The sequence below is a fragment of the Stenella coeruleoalba genome (assembly GCF_951394435.1).
Source record: "Stenella coeruleoalba genome assembly, chromosome: 1".
Classification (NCBI taxonomy): domain Eukaryota; kingdom Metazoa; phylum Chordata; class Mammalia; order Artiodactyla; family Delphinidae; genus Stenella; species Stenella coeruleoalba.
This window is the reverse complement of record NC_137169.1, coordinates 181,599,261-181,619,713: the sequence shown is the minus strand read 5'-3', so window position 1 is coordinate 181,619,713 and position 20,453 is coordinate 181,599,261. Positions and strand designations below refer to the sequence as shown.

The 20,453-nt window shown below is 46.7% G+C and overlaps 1 protein-coding gene and 1 long non-coding RNA gene across 3 annotated transcripts in view; one reads left to right on the top strand and one right to left on the bottom strand.

Moving 5' to 3' along the window:
• LOC307178038 overlaps positions 1-20,453 on the top strand; it is a 367,206-nt gene that overhangs the window by 124,167 nt on the left and 222,586 nt on the right. For both annotated transcript variants that reach the window (XR_013825125.1, XR_013825126.1), the window contains exons 3-4: positions 8,013-8,132; positions 11,104-11,243. This is a non-coding gene — a long non-coding RNA (uncharacterized lncRNA). The remainder of the gene's footprint in view (positions 1-8,012; positions 8,133-11,103; positions 11,244-20,453) is intronic.
• TNR (tenascin R) overlaps positions 7,303-20,453 on the bottom strand; it is a gene marked incomplete at both ends in the record, with an annotated part of 83,042 nt that continues 69,891 nt past the window's right edge. Inside the window, 5 exons of the mRNA XM_079905642.1 lie at positions 7,303-7,422; positions 8,370-8,533; positions 13,157-13,318; positions 17,902-17,998; positions 19,428-19,579. Of these exons, the coding sequence (XP_079761768.1) occupies positions 7,303-7,422; positions 8,370-8,533; positions 13,157-13,318; positions 17,902-17,998; positions 19,428-19,579 (695 nt within the window). The remainder of the gene's footprint in view (positions 7,423-8,369; positions 8,534-13,156; positions 13,319-17,901; positions 17,999-19,427; positions 19,580-20,453) is intronic.

Sequence of the window (20,453 nt, the reverse complement as noted above, 5' to 3'; positions counted from 1 at the left end):
TGAGCCTTGGTCTGTGGGGCCGTGGTGCGAGTCTAGGCATCAGGGAGCTCATGGGTGGGGACAGAGAGTCGGCAGGGGAGCACTTTCTTGACTGACATGTTTTTGGAAACTGTGGTGTCTGCTGCGTCTAACACAGAGGTCACTGCTGCCCAAGCAGCCCCTACATGGGAGAGGACCATAAAATGCAGAGACCTCTCCCAGGACACGTATTCCTTTACATATAAATGTTGTTCAAATAAGAGACCGGGGCTCGTTTCTGGAATTTGGGCCAGGCAGTGAAAAATACAACTTACCAAGTACCAGTTGCCTTCTAAGTTCCCCAAAGTAGCAAAGAGAGCTGAGATTATAGCCACTGCCCTCTGAGGCCCCCTGCCTACTGGGAGGTGGGAGCAGGAAGGGAGAAGGGTAAAGAAACCAGGGAATGAACAAAAGTAATTTGTCTCCTGCCTTCTTCTAGCCTCATTCCTCAAAAGTTTCCATTGATATGACCCTGCGAAGAACCATGAAGGTCCTAGTACCCCTGAGAGTCTAGAAGGAGGGAGCCCAAGTCAGTCTATAACTTACAGGTTTTAGCCTAAAAATTCTTGGCATTTCTGCATTTGATGCCATCTGCATTGCTTTGAATACATGAATAATATAATCCTTTTCCTCCCAAATTCAAGAGTAAAACTGACACTCCAGGAACACGTGCCATGCTTATTCTGGGGGCATCCCCCTCCTCAATCCTGGCCACGTCTTCTGCCTCAGTTTGAGAAGAATGATTCTGGAATTTCTCACTCTTCTAATGTTGGATGAGACAGAGGCTGCATATTCTCCAAGAGTGGGGTGGGGGAAATAGTGTTTGTGTTCTGGTCTTTATCTTCCCTTCCCAACCCACTGTGACCCTCTCCTTCACCTCCCAAATTAAAAAAAAAAGGAAAAGGAAAAAGTTGCCAGGATGTTTCTTACTTCTGATGGTGAGGTTGAATGTCCCCTGGAGTATGTGGCAAAAACTATGCAAGAACTCCCTTTTCTTAAAAGACAGAGAGGAGAGAGGAAGTGGTGTTCGAAGCCCCTTTGTGAGAATATTAGTAAATCCAAGATGGTGGCCACTTGGCTAAATAAATTTAAAAGGCTGCAGCCTCATGAAGCAGCAAAAGCATGGACTTTAGTTAGACAGAGAGCTTCCAATTATGGCGCTACTTAGCAGCTGTGTGACTTTGGGCGTGTTACCTAACCTTCCTGTTCTTCTGTTCTCTCATCTGTAAAATGATTAAACTTGAGCCAGGGTGTGGTGAAGATTTAACAAAGTAATAGACGTCAAGCTCCTAGTACAGTATCTGGAAAATAATAGCTATGCAATAAATACCATTTCTCTTAGTCTTCATTTGGGGAGAGAAAAAATGAAAAAGATATGCCAGATCTGATCTCAGCTCTGTTACTAATTAGCTGGGTGAACTTGGGCAAGTTGCCTAACCTTTCTGGGCCTCAGTTTCCTGGAGAATGAAATGAGGGGGATAGGTTAGATGATTTTCAGAGTCCCTTCCAGCTCTGAAGGTTCCCATATTTGCCTTTTGGAAGCTGTGTTGAGCTTATTAGTGTCAAGGACAAGATGTTAATAAAGAACGCAGGGTCTTCCTGGGGGCTGCCAAACCAGCCATGGGAAGGCAACAATAGTTCTCATCCATGCATTTGCCTCCTGGCCATGCACCTGGGCCCACACCCTCTCTCGTGGCTTCAGGGTTCCAGGCCTCCTGGGATGTTTGCACTGCCTCCCATGATCCCCTGATGCCGGTGAGCCAGTGCCAGTACCTGGGAGAGCTGAGCCCGTGAGACCAGAAGGCTTAACTGAACTGGAAGTTTAGCATCAGCCCAGCTTCACAGTCAACAATGAGGAGCTGTTTTATGAAGTTAACAGCAGACAGGGGTTTTCTGAGGAACAAGAGCTGTGTTATTTGGATGCCCCGCAATAGCCTTATTAAGCTTGGGGAAGGAGGGAGGATTTCTGGTGTGGAGAAAATGCAACACTGTCCGAACACTGCAAGGTTTGCCAAGGACATTTGGACAATGAAGTGCTGCAGGTGCAGTCAAGTCATGCTTCAGGCAAGGGGTGACCTTGAAAAAGGAATCAGAAATGCTGGAGATGGCAAATCGGGCTTGTGGCTGCTGTGAAGAAAGAGCGAGGTCCGGGCAGATTGCTCGAGCAAGCAAAGAAAGTCCTTCCGCTTCTCATTTCTGTGCCGTGAAGGCCTCTGGTGCCTTCGTTTGGTGAAGTGGGTGAACTGACAGGAGCTCTGTGGGGAGGTCGGGGGCTAGAACTCAAGGAACTAATGCTGGTCCCTTTACCAGGGCTCCTCACGCCTGGTCTCTGTGTTTTTTTTTTTTTTTTTTTTTTTTTTTTTTTTTACTGTGGGACCATCTGTAGAAAGCTTGGTTTTTGTCTCCAATGACCCATCAGCTTCTTTTTTATGTTATTTTGTATTTTACATTTAATTTTTTTCTTCCCAGCTGTTTCTCAAAGCTTGAAGAGCCCAGAATGGACTTCAGTAAATCCAGTGTGGATACAATTAGGATGAGCCAGACCCATTCTTTCAAATTGGACCTGAATCTACACCAACACATTCTTTATCCTAGAGTTTTTCCCTTGCTTGTTTTTAGAGGTTTCCATTTGGCCTATGAGTACTTCTTTGGCCTGGTAGTGCCAGAATGTTCCAGTATTGCTGAGGGAAACCTTATCCCATCTGTGTGGGGTTGGGTTATGAAAGAAACAAAGGTTTAGGGAAGCGTCAAAGATCTTCAGGGTCTTGGCCAAGGGACCCTAAAGTGGAGCCAGAGAGAGGCTATAGGTACAGTGCAGAAGCCAGCCCCTCTGTGGCTGGGCCACGTGACTCACCTTTCCGCAGAGCAAAGAACCTCTCTGTTATTGTTGCTGGGAGGAAAACAGACCACCCCGGGGAGGCTATGCAGAACTGAGTCAGCAGCTCTCGGTATCTAGAGCTTTGTGCAAGAGGCAGACTCCTAAACTTCACAGATTCACTCCAGCCCTCTGAGGTCCCAGGGCCCTTCTTGCAGCCATGGCAAGTTTGAGGCAAGTGAAAACAGATTACCCCACCCTCTTGGGATTATTGAAACTGAAGTGTGAATCTTTCTGAGGTTCCTTATCAAAGTTTTAAGAATGGACAGTGAGATGCAAGTGTAGGGCCCCCTTTGGAGGGAAAGAAATGGAAGTAAGGGATTAGATTGAGTAGGAGTCTGGTGATAAGAAAGCAGGCATAGAAAATCACATATCTTGAGTTAAGTGGCTCCACCTTTCCTGAAATTCTGGGTGGAGGTTAAAGAAGAAAAAGAAAAATGTTTTCATGCCCAAGGGGTATTTGCAAATCCAGGCCACCAGCTAGTCTATTTCAACCCCCTGGGCTTGGTGCACCCACTGTTCTCACAGGTTCCATTTATCTTCTAGAGGAGAGGACAAAGAAGAACTCATAAACCCTCTCTCAACTGATACTTTTAAAAGGGCTCTTTGAAAATATTCCACAATGACCTTTTGTCCCTTAATCTACAGCTCAGTTCTGGGACTGGATTTTGAAGGTATAAATGCGATTAAGGATTGTTTGGTTTGGCATTGAGCTCATTGGCAACCTTGGTTCTTCAGGTTTGTCTTTGAAATAACAGCTTCACTGTGCAGAGAGCTGGTTCCTTCCCAGGTGGGAGGGCACAGGTGTTGGGTATCTTGCTGCTCCATGAGGAGTGGAGTGGGAGCTGGTAGGTGAAGGATAGGGCGGATTTAACTCTTTCTGGAAGTTTGCTTTGCATTTTCTTGCTGCCATTTTGTTGTTGTTTCTTTTACAAATCAGTTGGCCAGTTTTCCTGGGTCCTGGTTTGGTATGAGTTCTCCTGAAAACCTGGAGGCCCTGGGTATCCTCAACCCCACTGTCAGGAGGTGACTGGGGATTGTAAATGCCCCAGTGGTCACACTTAGCAAGTCTCCCTCCTCCAGTTAAATCTGTCTAAAGGCCAGCAGGAATTTTCCACAGATCTGTCATCTCCCCACTACCCCCGCCCCTTCACCTTCCAGATAGAAGCCTGGAGAATGTGAGTTTACTGTGTTGGAAATTATCTGATGGGGAAATGCAAAAAGAAGCAACTGTCTGGATCTTAGGTCTAGGCAATGAGTGTATTGCAGTCATTGGTGGTAGGGTTTTTTTTTTTTTTTTTCCTCAATACACATCTTGATGTGTCTGCAGTTTAACTGCCTCTGACCAGAGTCCACTTCTATTCCCTCTGAGTCCCTTGAGGGAAACTTTGGAGTGTGAGGGTGAGTGGTTTGTGAGTATCGCTTACTGGATCCACGCTTGGGAAGAGCACGGGTACTTGGAGGAACAGGATAAGCAGGAATGCATGAGTCTATTGATGAAGCTTTGAGTCAAGTTGACCATGGGCCTTGGGGAGGTAATGGGGCACAGTGTCTCTTAAAAATGGTGAAAATTTGTGAGAAAATCACTCCACTTCATAAAAGGAATCTATAAATCCTTTTCTAGAATGTTGGGTGAGCTAATCTTTGAAGTTCCTTTCTAGCCTTAAAATTCTTTAACATGAATCTAGGCAATGCTGCTGCTATTATTTATAAAAATGTTCCATAGGGTAGAATGGTTCCAATAAAAGACAGATTTTGGTTTCCACTGATGTTTCTTGGCTTTCACCTGAATTGACAGCATGGAGACTCATGATCTTTTTCCATTTCAGTTCCCTTGATGAGGTGGGCCGTACTGGCACTAGGTCCCTGGGTTCTGCTTTTATGGACAAAATGAGTTCAGCCACTTATTTGGCACAATCTTTTCTGCAATGTTTTCTTTTGTGTGTGTGTGTGTGTGTGTGTGTGTGTGTGCACGCTGCACACTCGTGTGTATATTTGATGACTTCTGATTCTTTCTTTTTCTTTCTTTCTTTCCTTCTTTCTTTCTTCCTTCCTTCCTCCTTCTTCCTTCCTTCCTTCCTTCCTTCCTTCCTTCCTCCCTTCCTTCCTTCCTTCCTTTCTTTTCTCTCTCTCTCTTTCTCTCTCTCTCTTTCTCTCTCTCTCTTTCTCTCTCTCTCTCCCTCCCTCCCTCCCTCCCTCCCTTCCTTCCTTCCTTCTCTCTGTCTGTCTCTCTCTTTCTGTCTTTCATAAAGCAGGGCTTCTGGTGAATTTTCATTACTTAATTGTGCTCTCTCACCAATGCCAATTTCCATTTTCAGGTCAAAGACTGGCCTTACTGACTGTCAAAACTGAAAGGAAAACCATTCTAGTCTAAACTTTCTTTCAACAGGTGAGGAAACTGAGGCCCTGAGAGGTGAAACAACTGTCCTGATGTCATAGTGCCAACAAAGTGGCAGAGCTGGGCCTATTCCTGAGCCGCCAGGTTCCTCCTTCAACATGCTTCCTACTGTTCACTGGTGTCCCACTCCCTATCTAAATCTTATTTAATCAGCAGGTTTCTTGAAAGGATTGTTTCTGTTTCTTCTTCCTTCCCCTAGTTTTTTGAAGCCCATGGTGCACTGAGAAATGGAACCTCTGTGTCCAACACTGGTCCGGCAGTCACATCCACACCATGGCAGTGCACAAGGCCTTGAGGGTCTGCTAAAGGGAGAATGCAAGCGGCAGCTGACTCCATCCTCATCACCTCAGAAGGGTGGTTGTCAGTCTGAGGGACTCTCCTTTCCTGGTTAACCGAGCTTGGTTAGATTGTGGATGTTTCCATTAGAAAATTTCCGACTCTCAGGCTCATCCCGTGATCGGTGGGGAAAGGCCCAGGATGCCCCAGTTTGACTAAATGTGGGCATTACAAAAAACAGAATTGGGGCTTTAAGGAAAAGGAGAGGAAAGGGAAAAGGCAGCTGGGGAGACTGGGCTTGGATTGGCAGACGCTGCAGGGATGCTTGCAGCTGACATTGGATTGGAGAAGTTGAAGGGTCATGGCTTTTAGAGCCCCCAGCTCTCTTGGGTTTAAAAATCAAATCATGCCAGTGAAGAGAGCACATCTCAGAAAATGGGAGGTAGGCCCGCACTCCTCCCCTCTTCACCTTTGGATTTCTAGATGGTATTTCCGTTGGCACTTTTCATGTTTCCTCTCAAAGGCAGAATAATAAAAGAAGATGGAGAAAGGCTTCTCATGGGCTCACCTCATTAAGGAGGTCATTCCTGTTTCTCACAGGACCAAAAAAGAGGAGAAAACTGAAACCAAAACCCTAAAATTCTACCTCTTCCCAAGGATTATCAGTCAGGGGAATGGCTGGCTGGTCATATAACTTCTTCTGACTCTTATTAAGCGCCCCCCCCCCCCCCCCCCGCCGACCCCCAAGGAGAACCTGGCTGAAGACAGGAATGAGGCCTTTCGTTTGCAATTCAGGAAAAAAAAATCCATGACAAATAGGACCAGAAATAGAGAAAATGGAACCAAGTGAGATCCGTGTTCCCCATGGAACTGGTCATCTCAATGGCGGGGACCCTGATTTCTGTTTCTTCTGTCCTTTCCTCCATGCCTGACCCCAAAGTGCTACAAACCACAACTATCTCCCCCTCCCATCTTCAAAGAAAGTTGCTGTCTGTGACCCAAGGAAGGGGCAGGGACTTATGACCCCTAGGTACACAGCTGCTATGCAACCCAGGCCAGGGGCAGGCAACACCTTGGGAGCTAGAATCCAAAACAGTGGTTGCGCTTGTGGGGCCGTAGGGGGTCTAAGGGTTAGGATGGATGGGTTGGCTGGAAAAGAGGCCACTACTCTTGAAAGGTGACAGAGGACACTTGGCTGGTAAGAGTAAGAGTGTCAGATGAGAATCTTTGGCCCGTTAGGCCTTGGGTTGTTGGGACGGGGTGAGGTTAATCTGTTTCCTTTTAAGGGGACTTGTTGGCAAAGCTTTCTTGCTGAGGCCTCTTCTCTGGGCTGGGGTGAGAACCTGGCCATCCAAGGCAGTGACCAGAGCGCAATACCTGGAAGTGAAGGGCATCTCAGAAGGAGGGCAGGAAAGAAGGCACGTGCCTGTCACCGTCACAGAGTCTGACTCCAGGATTTGCCTTTGAATTGGTCTTTTAAGAAAACGTCTCACTTTTCCTCCTTGGTGGGAAAAGAGGGGTAGGTTAAGGATGACGGGGTAGGAGGGAGCATGAAGACAGAGGGTCAGGCCCGGGGGCAGCAGAAACCATGAGCTGCTGATTCCTACTACATCCTGCTTCCTTCAAACGCTCTTAATATGTTGCAAAGCATTACTATGTCCCCCACCCCTTGTTTCATATTATAAAATACAAACAAATGACAGAAAAGGTCAGTTGGCTCGCAGCCGCCCACTGCTTAGAACTGCAAGGACCGCCGTTTCCTCCCCGCCACGAGACGGTGGCTGTAGGGGCGCATCTTCATTTCCACGAAGGGGATGGAGAACTCATGGCCTTTCCAATGGTACCAGTTGATCCCCTGGGAAGGAGAAAGATAAGCATGTCAGATCACCCCTACCCCCTCAACGGAACTGCCAGCTTGAAAAGATAGAGGATGATGAGAGTGGAGAATCCAAGATGTGCATTTAGTCATTTTCCATTAACATGAAGCTTGAGGCTGAGTTCCCAAAAAGGGCAAAAGAGCAGAGATTTTTTTCTAGCTTTTCTCTTTAGACATTGCCAGTGGCCTGGGTCTATAATGGGAATGTGTTGCAGGTCATTCCTTATTGCTGGCTTTCTGGTTTTGGTTTCAGGATTTGCACGCACCAGTGACTAGTATTGAATTTCAAATTCCCAACAGTATAGAAGCATTTCAAAGAGCATAACTGTGTTTGACCGCTCACTCCTGATGGAAGAGTCGGGTGGTTTCCACCTATCAGGTGACCAACCGTCTTGGTTTGCCCAGGACTAAGGGGTGCCCTGGCCGCTAGCCTTTCAGTGCTAAAATTGGAGAGGTCCCAGTTGGCCCAGTTGGTCACCCTGTCACCCAACCCAGCCTATAGACTTGTGGTCTCTAATGGGGAAAGACGGTCCCGTTTACACTGCTATTTCTGATCTCTCCCTTCCTAGGACACTTCTTTGGATGAAGCTGAGCCTCTGACGCTGTCCCTGAACTTGATAAGCTTTTCATGGGATATGCTAGATGAGGAAATGAAATGGGACTTGACTGGCTGTCAAAGACTTCTCTGGGTGAGTTCCAGTTCCTGAGTCCAGGTGCCTCCCTTTTCTTCCCCTGGCTTCGACTCTGTCCTGCTCTTATCCCAGTGTCTGCATTACTTTCCTCTTTATGGGAGTCCTTTCTCAACACTCTGAGTGTATCTTTTTAAAAGGGAAATATAAGACCCACCTGTGTACTTAGAACATAAAGCCAAGGGACGTGGGCTGCACGGCTCTGGGTCATTCATGCAGCGGCAGAGCTTCACCCACCTGGCTGTGCCTGGACTCCCCGTATTTCCCATTGAGGTTGGTCCGGTGGCAGTTCTTATACCACCAAGCCCCCTTGTATGACATGGCACAGTTGGTGACTGCAACATCATTGTCTCTGTCCTCTGTGGAGAAAGGGCGGCCCTGATGATAGCTGAGGGAGTCCCCTGGAAAAAAGACACATTCATGAGGCCGTCCAACCTGTTGTTCTTTTGTCAGGATGTTCTGGACATTTGACCCATGCCCAACAAACCTGGCGTCCGCTTAAGAGACCTTCCGCTCACCTCTCTGTTCCTATCTGGCTCCTCAGCCTGGCTGCACTGAGCTCTTACTCCACCTACCCCTTGGGTCTACTACTTCCGTGCTGCTCTCCCCAGCTCATTACAGTAAGTCCCCTACATACGAACCTTCAAGTTGCAAACTTTCAAAGATGCGAACCTGTGTTTGCACGTCCAGTCACGTAAGTTAGTTCACATGTCTGGCGCACATTGTCACGTGCGTGCATCCTCTCCAAGTAGTTGTGCTTTTGTGTACTTTGTACTGTATAGAGTACGGTAGTACAGTATCTTTATTTCTTGACTGTTCACTCGATGCCAGCCCCTGTATGCCAGGTGTTGTACTGTACTACTGTACTTTTCAAGGTACTGTACTATAAAGTTAAAAATGTTTATTTTTGTGTGTGTTTGCTTTTTATGTATCATTTGTGTGAAAAGTATTATAAACCTGTTATAGTACAGTACTATATAGCCGATTGTGTTAGTTGGGTACCTAGGCTAACTTTGTTGGACTTAACGAACAAATGGAAGTTATGAACGCGCTCTCGGAAAGGAACTCATTAGTCTGTAGGGGACTTACTCTGCCTCATTGCCCTGGCCTTCTGCTCAGAACTCTGTCCACTCAGCTCCACCTCACCATCCCCGTCCGTTTCTTTCAGGCCAGCACTGGGACACAGACATTCATGGCTCCTTTTGTCTCAGAGGAGACAGTGATGAGCCATGGTGACCTGGGCCAGTCCGGGTCACCACCGTACAGCCTGGCTTTCTCCATGGCTCATCAGGCCCAGTCAGCTCACACCCAATATCCCCCTGTTCAGAACTTGGGGCCACATGTGAAGAGGGACATTATCTAACTAGAGTTCCTGTCCATAGGAAACAGGATGATAAGAAAATCCTAACCATGTCAGAGGAGAAGTGGTTGGGGAAACCAGGGCTGTATCTTGGGGAAGAGCAGGCTTGAAGGGGGAGGCAGTGTCCATTATCACTGACTCCAAATATTTGATGGACTATTGAGTAAACAAACAAACAATCCCCCCAAAAAAACAAAAACTCTTTGGGAAACCATGAGGATCAGTAGGTAGAGACTGCAAGTGGCATATTTGGGCTAAATATATGAGGAGAAATTAGCTAAATATTAGAGCTGTTTATAAGTGGTATATACTATTTGGAGATATGGAGAGATCTCTATTCTTAGAGGCTGGGTGTTCTTTTGTTGGGATGTTATGCAGGGGACTCATATGAATTGAGTATTTGAGGTGAGGTATCAAACCGTAATTAATTTATACCTACTGGCCAAACTTTTGGCAGGATTTGTCGTTAGAAATGTTGTGAAGGGGCTCACACTACTGAATGAGTGTTGTCTCAGATGCTTCTGAGGTCACTTTAAGCCAGGATAGGTCATAGTTCTGATCCTGTGGCTTCCGAGTCCACACTCACAGTGGCCACTCAATGCCTCCAAGTGCTTCTGGCCACAACTTAACTCTTAGGAAGATGATCTTTGTTTTATGGGGAAGCCTGATTCCTTCAGGCCAGTTGGGTCCCTAAGTCCATATATCATTATTTCTATCCCACCTTTTTCATTTCCCCCTCCTAGTCTCTTAAAAACCAGGCTTTGTGTCCACCCAGAGCTAATCCCACTACCTGCAACTCATTCTTTCCCATGTCTTCCAGGTCCTGGAGAAGGCAGAAAAGATGTCTTATTTTTTCCTTTCTTTATATATATATATTAGTGTTTTCATCTCCTCTCACCCTAACTCATACTCATATCCTTTGTCTTAAAAAATCTTGAATTAATCCTACTCTCTAAAGACCCTTTCTTTACCATCAATTCCCTGTGTTGTCTCTACCCACGTTCCTACCTTCTCATCTCCTGCTTTTCCCCCTGTAGTCTAGAAGCTGACCTCATTACTCCCTTGGAACAGTTCTCTCCCACTTCCACTCTGATGTTGCTTTCTGCTTTCTCAGATACGATCCTGATGTTGGTCTATGTCCCCTTCCCAAATCTGGCTCCCCCTCCCATTTCTGCTTCGTATATCCACCTCGTATATTCAGTACATTATCTAAGTCTTGGTTTTTCTCTCTCAAACTGCTGTTCAGATTTGTACTTTCCTCTTAATTTCTAACATCAGTCAAGTCTCCTATGATCTCCTACCAGGATTAATGCAGCAGCTCCAGCTGGTCTCTGTTCTTCACTCAGATTTACTTTATCCTATTTATGGCTGTCACCTTGATCTTCCTAAAACCCCACATCCATTGTGTCACTCAGGACCCACCGTGGCTCCCCACTGCCCACCATGTTAAGACAGAACTCCTCTGCCCCCTCCGTTTTAAGGCTCTTCAGGGCCTGGCTCCACCCACTTTCTTTTTATTCTTTCTGAACTCACACCCTGTCCTGGACAGCCAGGCCCTTTGCACTTTCCCTCCCTCCATGGTAACTGCTCCTTTTGTGATTTCTCTCCCAGGATTTTCCTTCCCTGGAATGTTTCCTTTACCATCAGGATCCCAGTCAAACGCCACTGCCTTCATGAAGCCTTTTTCAACCACCCAGAACCCCCTTCTCTGAATGCCCGGTAAACAGGGAGTGAGTACCATTCATTTTGTGGTGAGTTGCTTCTTAATGGTCTGTTTTTGTAAATGGATGTTTAGTTCTTGCAGAGGTCATGTCTTATGCTTCTTCTGAGTCCTCACAATTCACACAATGAACTTTTAAGGGTTGCTCAACAACCTTTTATTGATAACTTGACTTGGAATTTTCAGTTCTAATCCAATTAGAGTCCCGGTTAGAGGCTTGGATTTTTGTAGCCTTTGAGAACAACGGAGATGGGAGAAGGGGCTGAACTTGGAATTGGAGGCCATGGGGATGGATTGTTGCCAGAAGGGCCAGTAAAAACGAGCAACATATAAGATAAAGGCCAGGGAACTTGGGCAATAGTAAATGCCAGAGAGAATGGGCTTTTCCTCCCTGGAGACCTTCCAACCTGGGAAGAACAACCATTGTGTGAAGTTGCCCAGAGAAGGGGGCAGCCTACATAAGCCTAGCTTCTCATCTTTTGAAGAAGATGAACTGAATATATGACATAAGAGGTCAGACTGCAATTAATTTATGATGATTGGCCAAATTGTTGGTGGGACTTGCCTCTGAGACATGACAGTAGAATGCAGTCCAACAGTTATGACCTCCATGGGGCCCAGTAGCGAGATAGAGCTGCAACAGAGGCTGCAGCAGCTGGGCCCAAGTTAGACAGGTAAGAGCATAGGCCTGGAGCAGGTGACGTGGAGGGAGGGAGGGAGGCCACGTAAGGAAGGGGGAGGGCTTGCTTCTCCTTCTGTGGGAGAAATAAGAACTGCTTTTCTGCAGGCACGATTCTAATCTTAGGGAGTGGTTGGTACCAGGTTATTTTTGCAATGATTTAGTCTGATATTGTGTTTAATACACTCCATTTCAATGGCTATTTTATGCCCGAAGTGTGGTAAATTGGATCTTCTGTTGGGGCACTTCGGGCAGGTCTGATTGCCATTGGGAATGATCTCCCATGTGACAAACAACAAGGGAAAGTGTGTCTCCTCTTTGGAGTAACAGCACCTGGCTGAGCAGAGAAATAACTGAGCAGATGCAGTCGTTGGAGAGGCAACACTTGGATGATCTTCTTAGTTCCAAGAGTTATAAAAATGTTGCTAAATTTATATCCTAGCATTTAGCCCTATAATTGGAGTTAATGAAAGGACCAATAACTCCATGTACCAAATAGTGGAATATTTGGCAAAACAGGTTTTAGGAAATGTGCTGTAAGAGAACCCTGGAAATAAATTGGCAAAGGCGAAGGAGCAGACTGGATATTATGTTCTGGTAAAACTATTAATGCAACAGAGCTTATAGAGATGGTTTTGCTCTACTTAGTGGAAGTGCCATAAAAATCTGTACAGAAAACGTGACCACGTGTGGGGTTCTCGTGGAGGAATGAAAAGGAATGCGGCCCATGGGGAACATTTAGGAGCTGTTGTGTGTTCCTTGATGGAGGTGTTATGGTGACTGCTGATGGAGGGGAGTAGAGCTCAGAATGGGGGGGATCTGTCTTATTTTTATTAGTTCAAAGATGGTTTTCCTAGATGTCATTACAGGGGAGATTTCTACCGGACAATAGATGATTATGCTGTCACTGGATAAGAGTCTATGTTGATTAATCTAGACAAGAAAAATAATCCTTCACCCTCACGTTGTACTATGTTCTGTTAACTTTAAAAACACTTTCGCTCTATTTATCACATTTTTTTCCTGACTGCTCTGTGAACTAGGACAGGCATCATTATTAAGATTTTCCAGATGAGGAAACTGAAGTCCTAAGAAATTGATTTCAGGTCACCTGAGTGGTGAGGGGCAGCGTGGACCAGAGGCAGTGCGCCAGCCCTCTGCCCTCCTCCTTGGCTAGCGGGGAATTCTGCAGCTCAGGCCTAGAACGTGGGGCCCCGTCCTGCTGCACGCCCACTGCCCTCGGGGGCTGCTCGGGGCCAAGGTACCTGCGGTGCCGTTGTAGCCTCCTATGCGGAGTTTGTACAGGCTTCTGCTGCCCTCGACAGAGAACTTGTCGTAGTAGGCGAAGGCGGCGTCCTGGCCGTCACGCATGTCTATGCGCAGCTCGTAGCGGCCCTGGGACGTGATCCCGTGTATGTTGTCCAGCCCTGTGGAGGAGAGCAGAGAACACAGTCAGCCTGGCCTCAGTGGCTTTGGAAATGGGAAGCAAAATGTGACTGTGGCCTCAAAACAGATGTTCTGGGAAAGAGGAGGGGTACTGGGATTGCTTTTGCCTTCAGTCCTTCCCAGGTTGTTATCAAACAGATCCTACCAGACTGAATTTCCTCCTGCAAAAAGACCAGACCAGTTCTGCTGATGAGTTCCCACCGCAGGTCAGCTCAGGGGTCCTACCATCTAGTCATGACCCAGTACCGGACAAGCCCTGAGCCTCAAGATTCCGGGCCCTGTCCCCCGCCACCTCCCACTCCAAACTATGGTGTTAGTTGAAGATGACAAGAGGCATCACATGGGTGTGAATTCTTGGGTGTGAGTGATAGGAAGCAAGAGGTAGAAACACTGATCAGAGTAATTCACAGTAGACCCTCGGGGTCCAGGATATCCTACCATCTCCTAGTAGCCTGGGAGGGGGTTCCATCCACCTTTAATTACACTGCTCTTTGTTCTCTCAGCCTCCAGCCCTCCTGAGGCTCCCATAACTGGGTCAGAGAATATTGTCACCTGTCTCCTAACTCCAGTTCCTTTCTCTCTAATCTACTTGCTATATCTTGCACTGCTACGTCTTCACTCATCTTTCTGGGCAGTTACCCTCCCTCACCCACTCTCTCCTTGGCCTCTAAGCTTCCCAGGCCTTGGTCTAATAGATTCTTGTAAGGTGCAGACCCCATGAGTCCAGAGTGAGGCAGAGCCCAGCTCTTCCTTGGTGATATTTTCTCATATGTATTTTCTTGTCTCTCTGCCCTGGATGGCTGTGCTCTGGGACTTTCTGATTCTGACTACCTGCCCATACTTTGAACCACTCCCCTTGCATTGCTGGTGATCTCTGAGTCCTCCTGATTTCTACCTGCTTACTGAACTGGGGTCCTGTTGCTTTACTGTGACATTTGATATCTATCAGAGTACACCATGACTTAGAATAAAACAATCTGCCGAGATGGAAGGGAATCTCGAGATTATTTAGGCTAGTCTCTTTGTGTTGTGGAAAGGGAGGCTGAAGTCCAGAGAAGTGAAGTGACTGGCTGAGGGTCACCTCGATCTCTCTGTTTCCCTGTCCTGTTTGAGAGTTCAAGCTTTATGTTAGTTATATGTCGAAAGCTGTTTGCCATTTGCTGCGTGCCGGGTTGCTCATACCCTAGGCTTGTGCTTGCGCGGATATGGTGGATCCTGGCGGTGCCCTGCCCGGATGCCCTTTATTTTTTAATTTTTTACTGTTTTTATTTTGAAGAAGGGAGATGTTACAGCATGTTTTCTAGTATAAGATGTATAGGGGAAAACTCAGTGAAGAAGTAGAGAGAAGAGAGAATTGTCAGAGGGGGAAGAATGGTCCTTCAAAGGCAAGTGGAAATAGGAGGCAGCACACATCTGGAGAGTTTGGTTAGATCACAGACGGTCCAGATGCCCTTTAACTGGACAGTGGACATAGCCCCCAGCCGCCAACAACTCACAGCTGCCTCCTTCTTGGATCATTGCCCTTGACCGAACAGGAGTTGCTCTACTCTGGAAGTTACCTGCTCCCTCCCCCATGCCTTGGGGCAGACCTCCATCAATACCTGATGAGGAGGTACCAAATCCCAGCCCCCTTGCTTGCCCCATTGGGGGCCAATCTGAGGAGCAGTTTATGCTCCAGAGCTTCCCTGAGGATCAGACTGAAGCTAATCTCCCACCAAGATCACACTGTTGCATTTTTTCCCCCGGCTCTATGCTATTTCCCTCATTCCCCTTCTGAGAGCACCCCCCTGATAAATCACTTGAACAAGAGCCCCTGTCTCAGGCTTTGCTTCTAGGGAACCCAACTTACAACATAAACCATGGGTCAGAGTGTTACCCCTAACCTGAGTATTGTCACCGAACTACACATCACCAGGCCGGGCTTCTATTTAAGAGCCCTCCCCGGCTCCCTATTACCTATGGCATTGAGTCAAACCTTCTCTTCCCCACTTTAGGTACCACAACACGCCTCTGTTCAACGCACCTTCCCTCATTTTCTTCTTTCCCTGAGCTGCATCTTCGCTCTGGTTGGATGGTTTTTCCATTGTCCCGTTTGCACATGTCAAAAGGATCCCTGCCTTCCCTCTTTTCTTGTGTGCTTCCCTCCTGCATTCTTCTTACTCATCCCTCAATGCCTTCTCCAGGAAGCTGACTCTTCCTTCTCTGAGTATCTGCAGCCTTCTTGTCAGTAGCTCATAGATTAGTACAGTGTTTCCCAATGTGGGAGGCCATCTCTGATGATATGAGAAGTATTTGGGGAATAAGGACTAAATAACTTTGGACAGGTAGGGAGAAAGATATTTCCAAATTCTCTCTTTTTCTTCATAGATTAAGGGGAAACCTTAACCCTGATCCTAACGGTAACTCTCCGTTTGGATCTTGTACTTTGTGGTTTACACCCAGCACTTTCTAATCTCCATTTTTAGTCCCACCAACACAGCAACAGCTGGCATTTAATAATATATATACTGTTTTCTTTTCATTGCATTTATTTTTGAGACTCCCTTTTATTTATGGCACATGATGACTAGCTTTCCATTTTTGGCACTGCTGTAAAGTCTCTTTCACAAAACCGTAGATTTCTTTAAAAAAACAAGCGAGATATAGAAAATTCAAGTGCGTGATAGTTCAGATATTTCCCAGATATGGTAAAAATTGTGAACGTGGTGTACTGTAGCTGAGGTTTGGGAAACATGAGCACTGTCTGCTATGGGCACATTGATTCCTCTGCTGTATACTTATCTCCCAAGCTGTTTGTAAACTCTTAGAAGGTAAGGATATTTTCCTGTTTACTTGACTTGTCTTTCAATGTTTTTATGTGATTTTTACCTTATATTTTTTATTATGTGCAACAGCAAATACAGATCTGGGCATCTAATAGGCACTCAATACATTCTTATTAATTGACTGATTGACGGATTGATTGTTATCTACACTTTAGGTACCTACTATCCCCGGCCACTGTGATAGGTAATGAGGTTAAAAATGAATATGGTTTGGTCCCAGCCCTGAAAGAAGTTTCCATAGTATAGTCAAGAGAGACAGAAAGGAAAATGGACACTGATTTGGACCACAGAAGAGAAAGTAGCTAATTCTCCCACAGGCAAAGGGTGAGAAAAATGGGTAGGATAGGTCCTATGGAGGAAGAAGAGGTTAGCTGGGCCTTTGAATATGCACAGAGCACAGCAAGGTGTACGGGGGAGGGGAGAGTTGGGTGGCAGAGCGTTCCTTGCAGAGGAAACATGAGTGATCGTAAGGGTTTGGAGTTTGGGGTGGGGAGGGATAAATTGGGAATTTGGGATTAACAGATACACACTACTATATATAAATAGATAAACAACAGGACTTACTTATAGCACAGGGAACTATATTTAATATCTTGTAATAACCTATAATGGAAAAGAATCTTAAAAAGTGTGTGTATGTGTGTGTGTGTGTGTGTGTGTGTGTGTATGTGTATATATATATATATATATACCTGAAACATTGTAAATCAACTATACTTCCATAAAAAAAGTGCTTGGGGTCTGGTGTCGGTTGCGGGGCACAGGGAAGAGCAGCAGGGCTCTTGGAGGTGGGGCGTAGGCCCAAGACGAGGGCCTTGTACCACAGCCAAGGTGTTTAGTCTTCATGTGCTGGTGATGGGGAGTGGTTTAAAAGCTCCACAAATGGGGTTATGGCCGTTGCTCAGATTTGGGTATGAGGGAGATGATTCTCCTGGCCGTGTGGACAATGGGTGGTCCAGGAGGCAGGAAGGCCAGTGAGGGGTTGTTATATGAGCGTCCAGGAGAAAGATGTTGAGACTAAGCGGGATAGTGACAGGGGAGAGAGAGAGGAGACCACGAATACAGAACACAGTTATCCACCTTTCCCCTGCCTCCCTTTATAATCACTGTGAAAATCCAACCAAGAGGGAGACGCAGGGAAAAATAAATTTACTGCTTTCTAGGATTGGCTTCACTGCCATCTGCCTGGGTCAGGTGTGTGTTTACCTTCTCACACTAGTTCGGTTCTCAAGCTATACCTCCTGCTTGTGTCAGACCTCTAGGAAATTGCCGGTCACCTCTAATGTCATTTTCGTTTTTTCCTTTCCCGTCCCAAGTCAGTAATAACATTCTCCCAAGGAACTAGAGCCAAGCGACTGTCTCATTTCTCTTCCGACCTGCGGGCGGGCTGGCTGGTGTCTGGCTCCTGAGAGATGACCAGCCGTCCTTTTGCTCCCTCTGCCCCCTCCCCTCACCAGGCAGCTCTCTCCCTTTGTAAAAGTTGCCTCATGTCAAGACCCATCAGCATAAGAGACTATTAATGAGGATGGGAAGAGACAGAGCAAAGAGGAAAACACCACAACAAGATAGAAACAGATCAATAGTGGAGCCTAACAGAGCAAGAAGTACTGAAAGCAATTCACGAGCTGTCAGCTTTTCAACGGACACAGGGTTTCTGATAATCCCAGATGGACAAGAGAGGAGAAAGATGGACAAAGAACTGGAGCTGCATTCCAAGGGAAACAAAAAGGAGGCGTTACCCAGCCAAAACTCATCCTCCAGGTTCCCGAAGCCAACGCGGTACTCAGCCCATTTCCGGAAAAAATCAGTTTGGCCATTCTGCCGCCTCTGGAATACCTGTGAAGAGAAAGAGGGGAAATGAAGAAAATGCTAAGGAAAATAAACTCTAACGAGTAAAACTGCTATAACTGGGTTTTATATCTGCAGTGACAAAGGTTCTCAGATTAAGCACCACTGCAGTACGGAGCTCGGTATTTGCACAGCAGTCATAGGAGATGCTCAGAGCCCTTCTCTGAAGCGCAGTGGCACCTGATGAATAGGCCAGGGTGTAATATTGACACTTATTTGCACCCCTGCAACGTAGAAAGGATACAAAGCCCCCAACGAGTCAAGGGAAATAGGCTTGGCTCTCAAATTAATCTTTTTGCACCACAGAATGCAGTAGAAAGCCTTTCTCACCAGAAGAATGGGACCAACTTCAGATCAGCTAGGAGCTGTCATCATCCTATTTCAGGCAAAGCAATTGCATGTCATTCACCTCCCGAACTGTTTAAGTGCTAATTTCATTTACCCTCCAATACATCAGCCTCGACTTCAATTTCCAATTAGGCTTTAAGAAGAAGGCACAAATATGTCAGAAACATAAAAGCAAATGCTTCCCAAGAGTGGCTGTTACGAGCACAGCCACCATGTAACTCCATTCAACCACTATCCATTTTGCACTGTGAAAAATCCAGCGCTGTGTGTTGGTGCTGGAGGAGGGATCCGCGGGAGGAGGGTGGTGAAGGGGCTGGGTTTCCATCTGCCCTGACTGAGCTAATGCTGCTCCGCTTCCTGGCCGGGCTGCCGGAACTCGCCCATCTGTGTAGTGGCCTGTACTGATGTGTGAGGCCATTCGCCAGGCTGCCCTTCCTCTTCTTTCTGTACTGCCCTATCACACATGGGAGGAGGGTGGTGACAGGAAATGGTGTCTCTCTTTTCCCCACCACTTCTCCTCCCTGAAGGCTAGGACAGCTCTGGGGAAGAACCAGAGAGGCCAGGGAAGGATGGGGACGGGGGTGGCCTTGGTAACTAGAGGGGGCTATCCGGGTTCTTCCCCTCATCTGCTCCACCATATGCAATTCTCCAATAGAAAGATCCTAATCATCTCCCCATAGAGACTCACCTCCTCCTGCAGGGCACTCATCTCCTCTCTTTCTTTATTTTTTCCACAGTCTTCATCAGGCAAGACCCCTGGGCCTCTCTGAGCCACTACTCCCTTTCCCTCCTGCACGAGCTATCCCCACAGAAGGAGCAGTTTTCCTGGGGCTGCCTCACTGGGCCGGGCCACTGCAGCCTCGATATTCTTATTCCTTCCTCTGCCTCACCAAACCTATGGGCTGCTGAGCAAGGCCCTGAGGACAATGCAAAGCCCCAGGTTGGGCATGAGGGGAGTGGGTGAAAGGATGGCCAGAGGATGGTGAAGTGTAGATGGATGGGTGCTGAGCCAGGTGGACTGAAGCATCCACGATGCTGGTGGGCAGGAAGAACAGATGCAGGTACTCACAATCCAGCCACCCCCGTCGGTCGTCATATCGCAGTACACCTGTAACTTCCGGCTTAGCTCTCCATTGAGGAAGATGGTGTAAACCCCGCTCAGAGTGTCTCCGTTCATCAAATGCTGGGCACAGTCTTGAGGATGAGGGAAGACCCGGCCCCCTGCACAAGAAAAGAGGCAATTTCCGGAAAGGGTCCTTCCTCCCACTATGCATAAGAGCCCCTTGGATCAGAGAACAGTTTAGAAGGTCTCACGGTACTTCATCAAGAACTGTAAGAAATCCTCACTGAATCTGTGTATGAATCCTGCATCATCTTGCATTCCCTCTTTTCAACTGATGTTGGGTTTATCAGACAGTATACAGCTTTACAGGATCTGAGGACCAAAGAGCTGTGTTCACTGTGTGGCTCCCCCATTCACCTACTTGTTCAGCTTAGGCAAATAGCCTGACTTCCTGGCATCATCTTTTTATCAGAAAGATGGGGATAATAAAAATATTCGTCCACCAAGGGTGAAGGTATGTTAATGTACCTAGTAATTGGTTACTTAGGCGATGATTACAGAAGCATGGAGCACATTAAAACACCGCAGAGTCCACCTTTCAAAAGAACAAGGGGGATTAAGCACAGCTGTCCGCCGGAGTGCCCAAACAAGCTTAGCTTAGCGTTATCAAGAAGATGGATATCTATTCCTCCTGCAAAATAATCTCCTGATTGCACTAAACAATGAAATGGCCATGTTTTACAGTTCAGTTTAAGTTTAAGGAGAGGGCAGAGGAAATAAATTGCTGCTCATCTTTCAGAGAGAACAGCCCTATTTGTAGAACAATATCTAATTAGCTGAAAGAAAAGCTTAAATCATGTGTCTTGAAGAGTTTAGCTTCAGGGCAGATTTTAATGCTTAACAGGCAAGCCAGAAAGCAGAGGTCCCATGGGAGGAGCTCTGCTGGACTGCAGGAGCTGATGGAGCAAGTTAAAGGCAGAGCTTGGCACAGGAGGAAAAGTGGTTTGGGTGCTCTGTAAATATATGATCTCT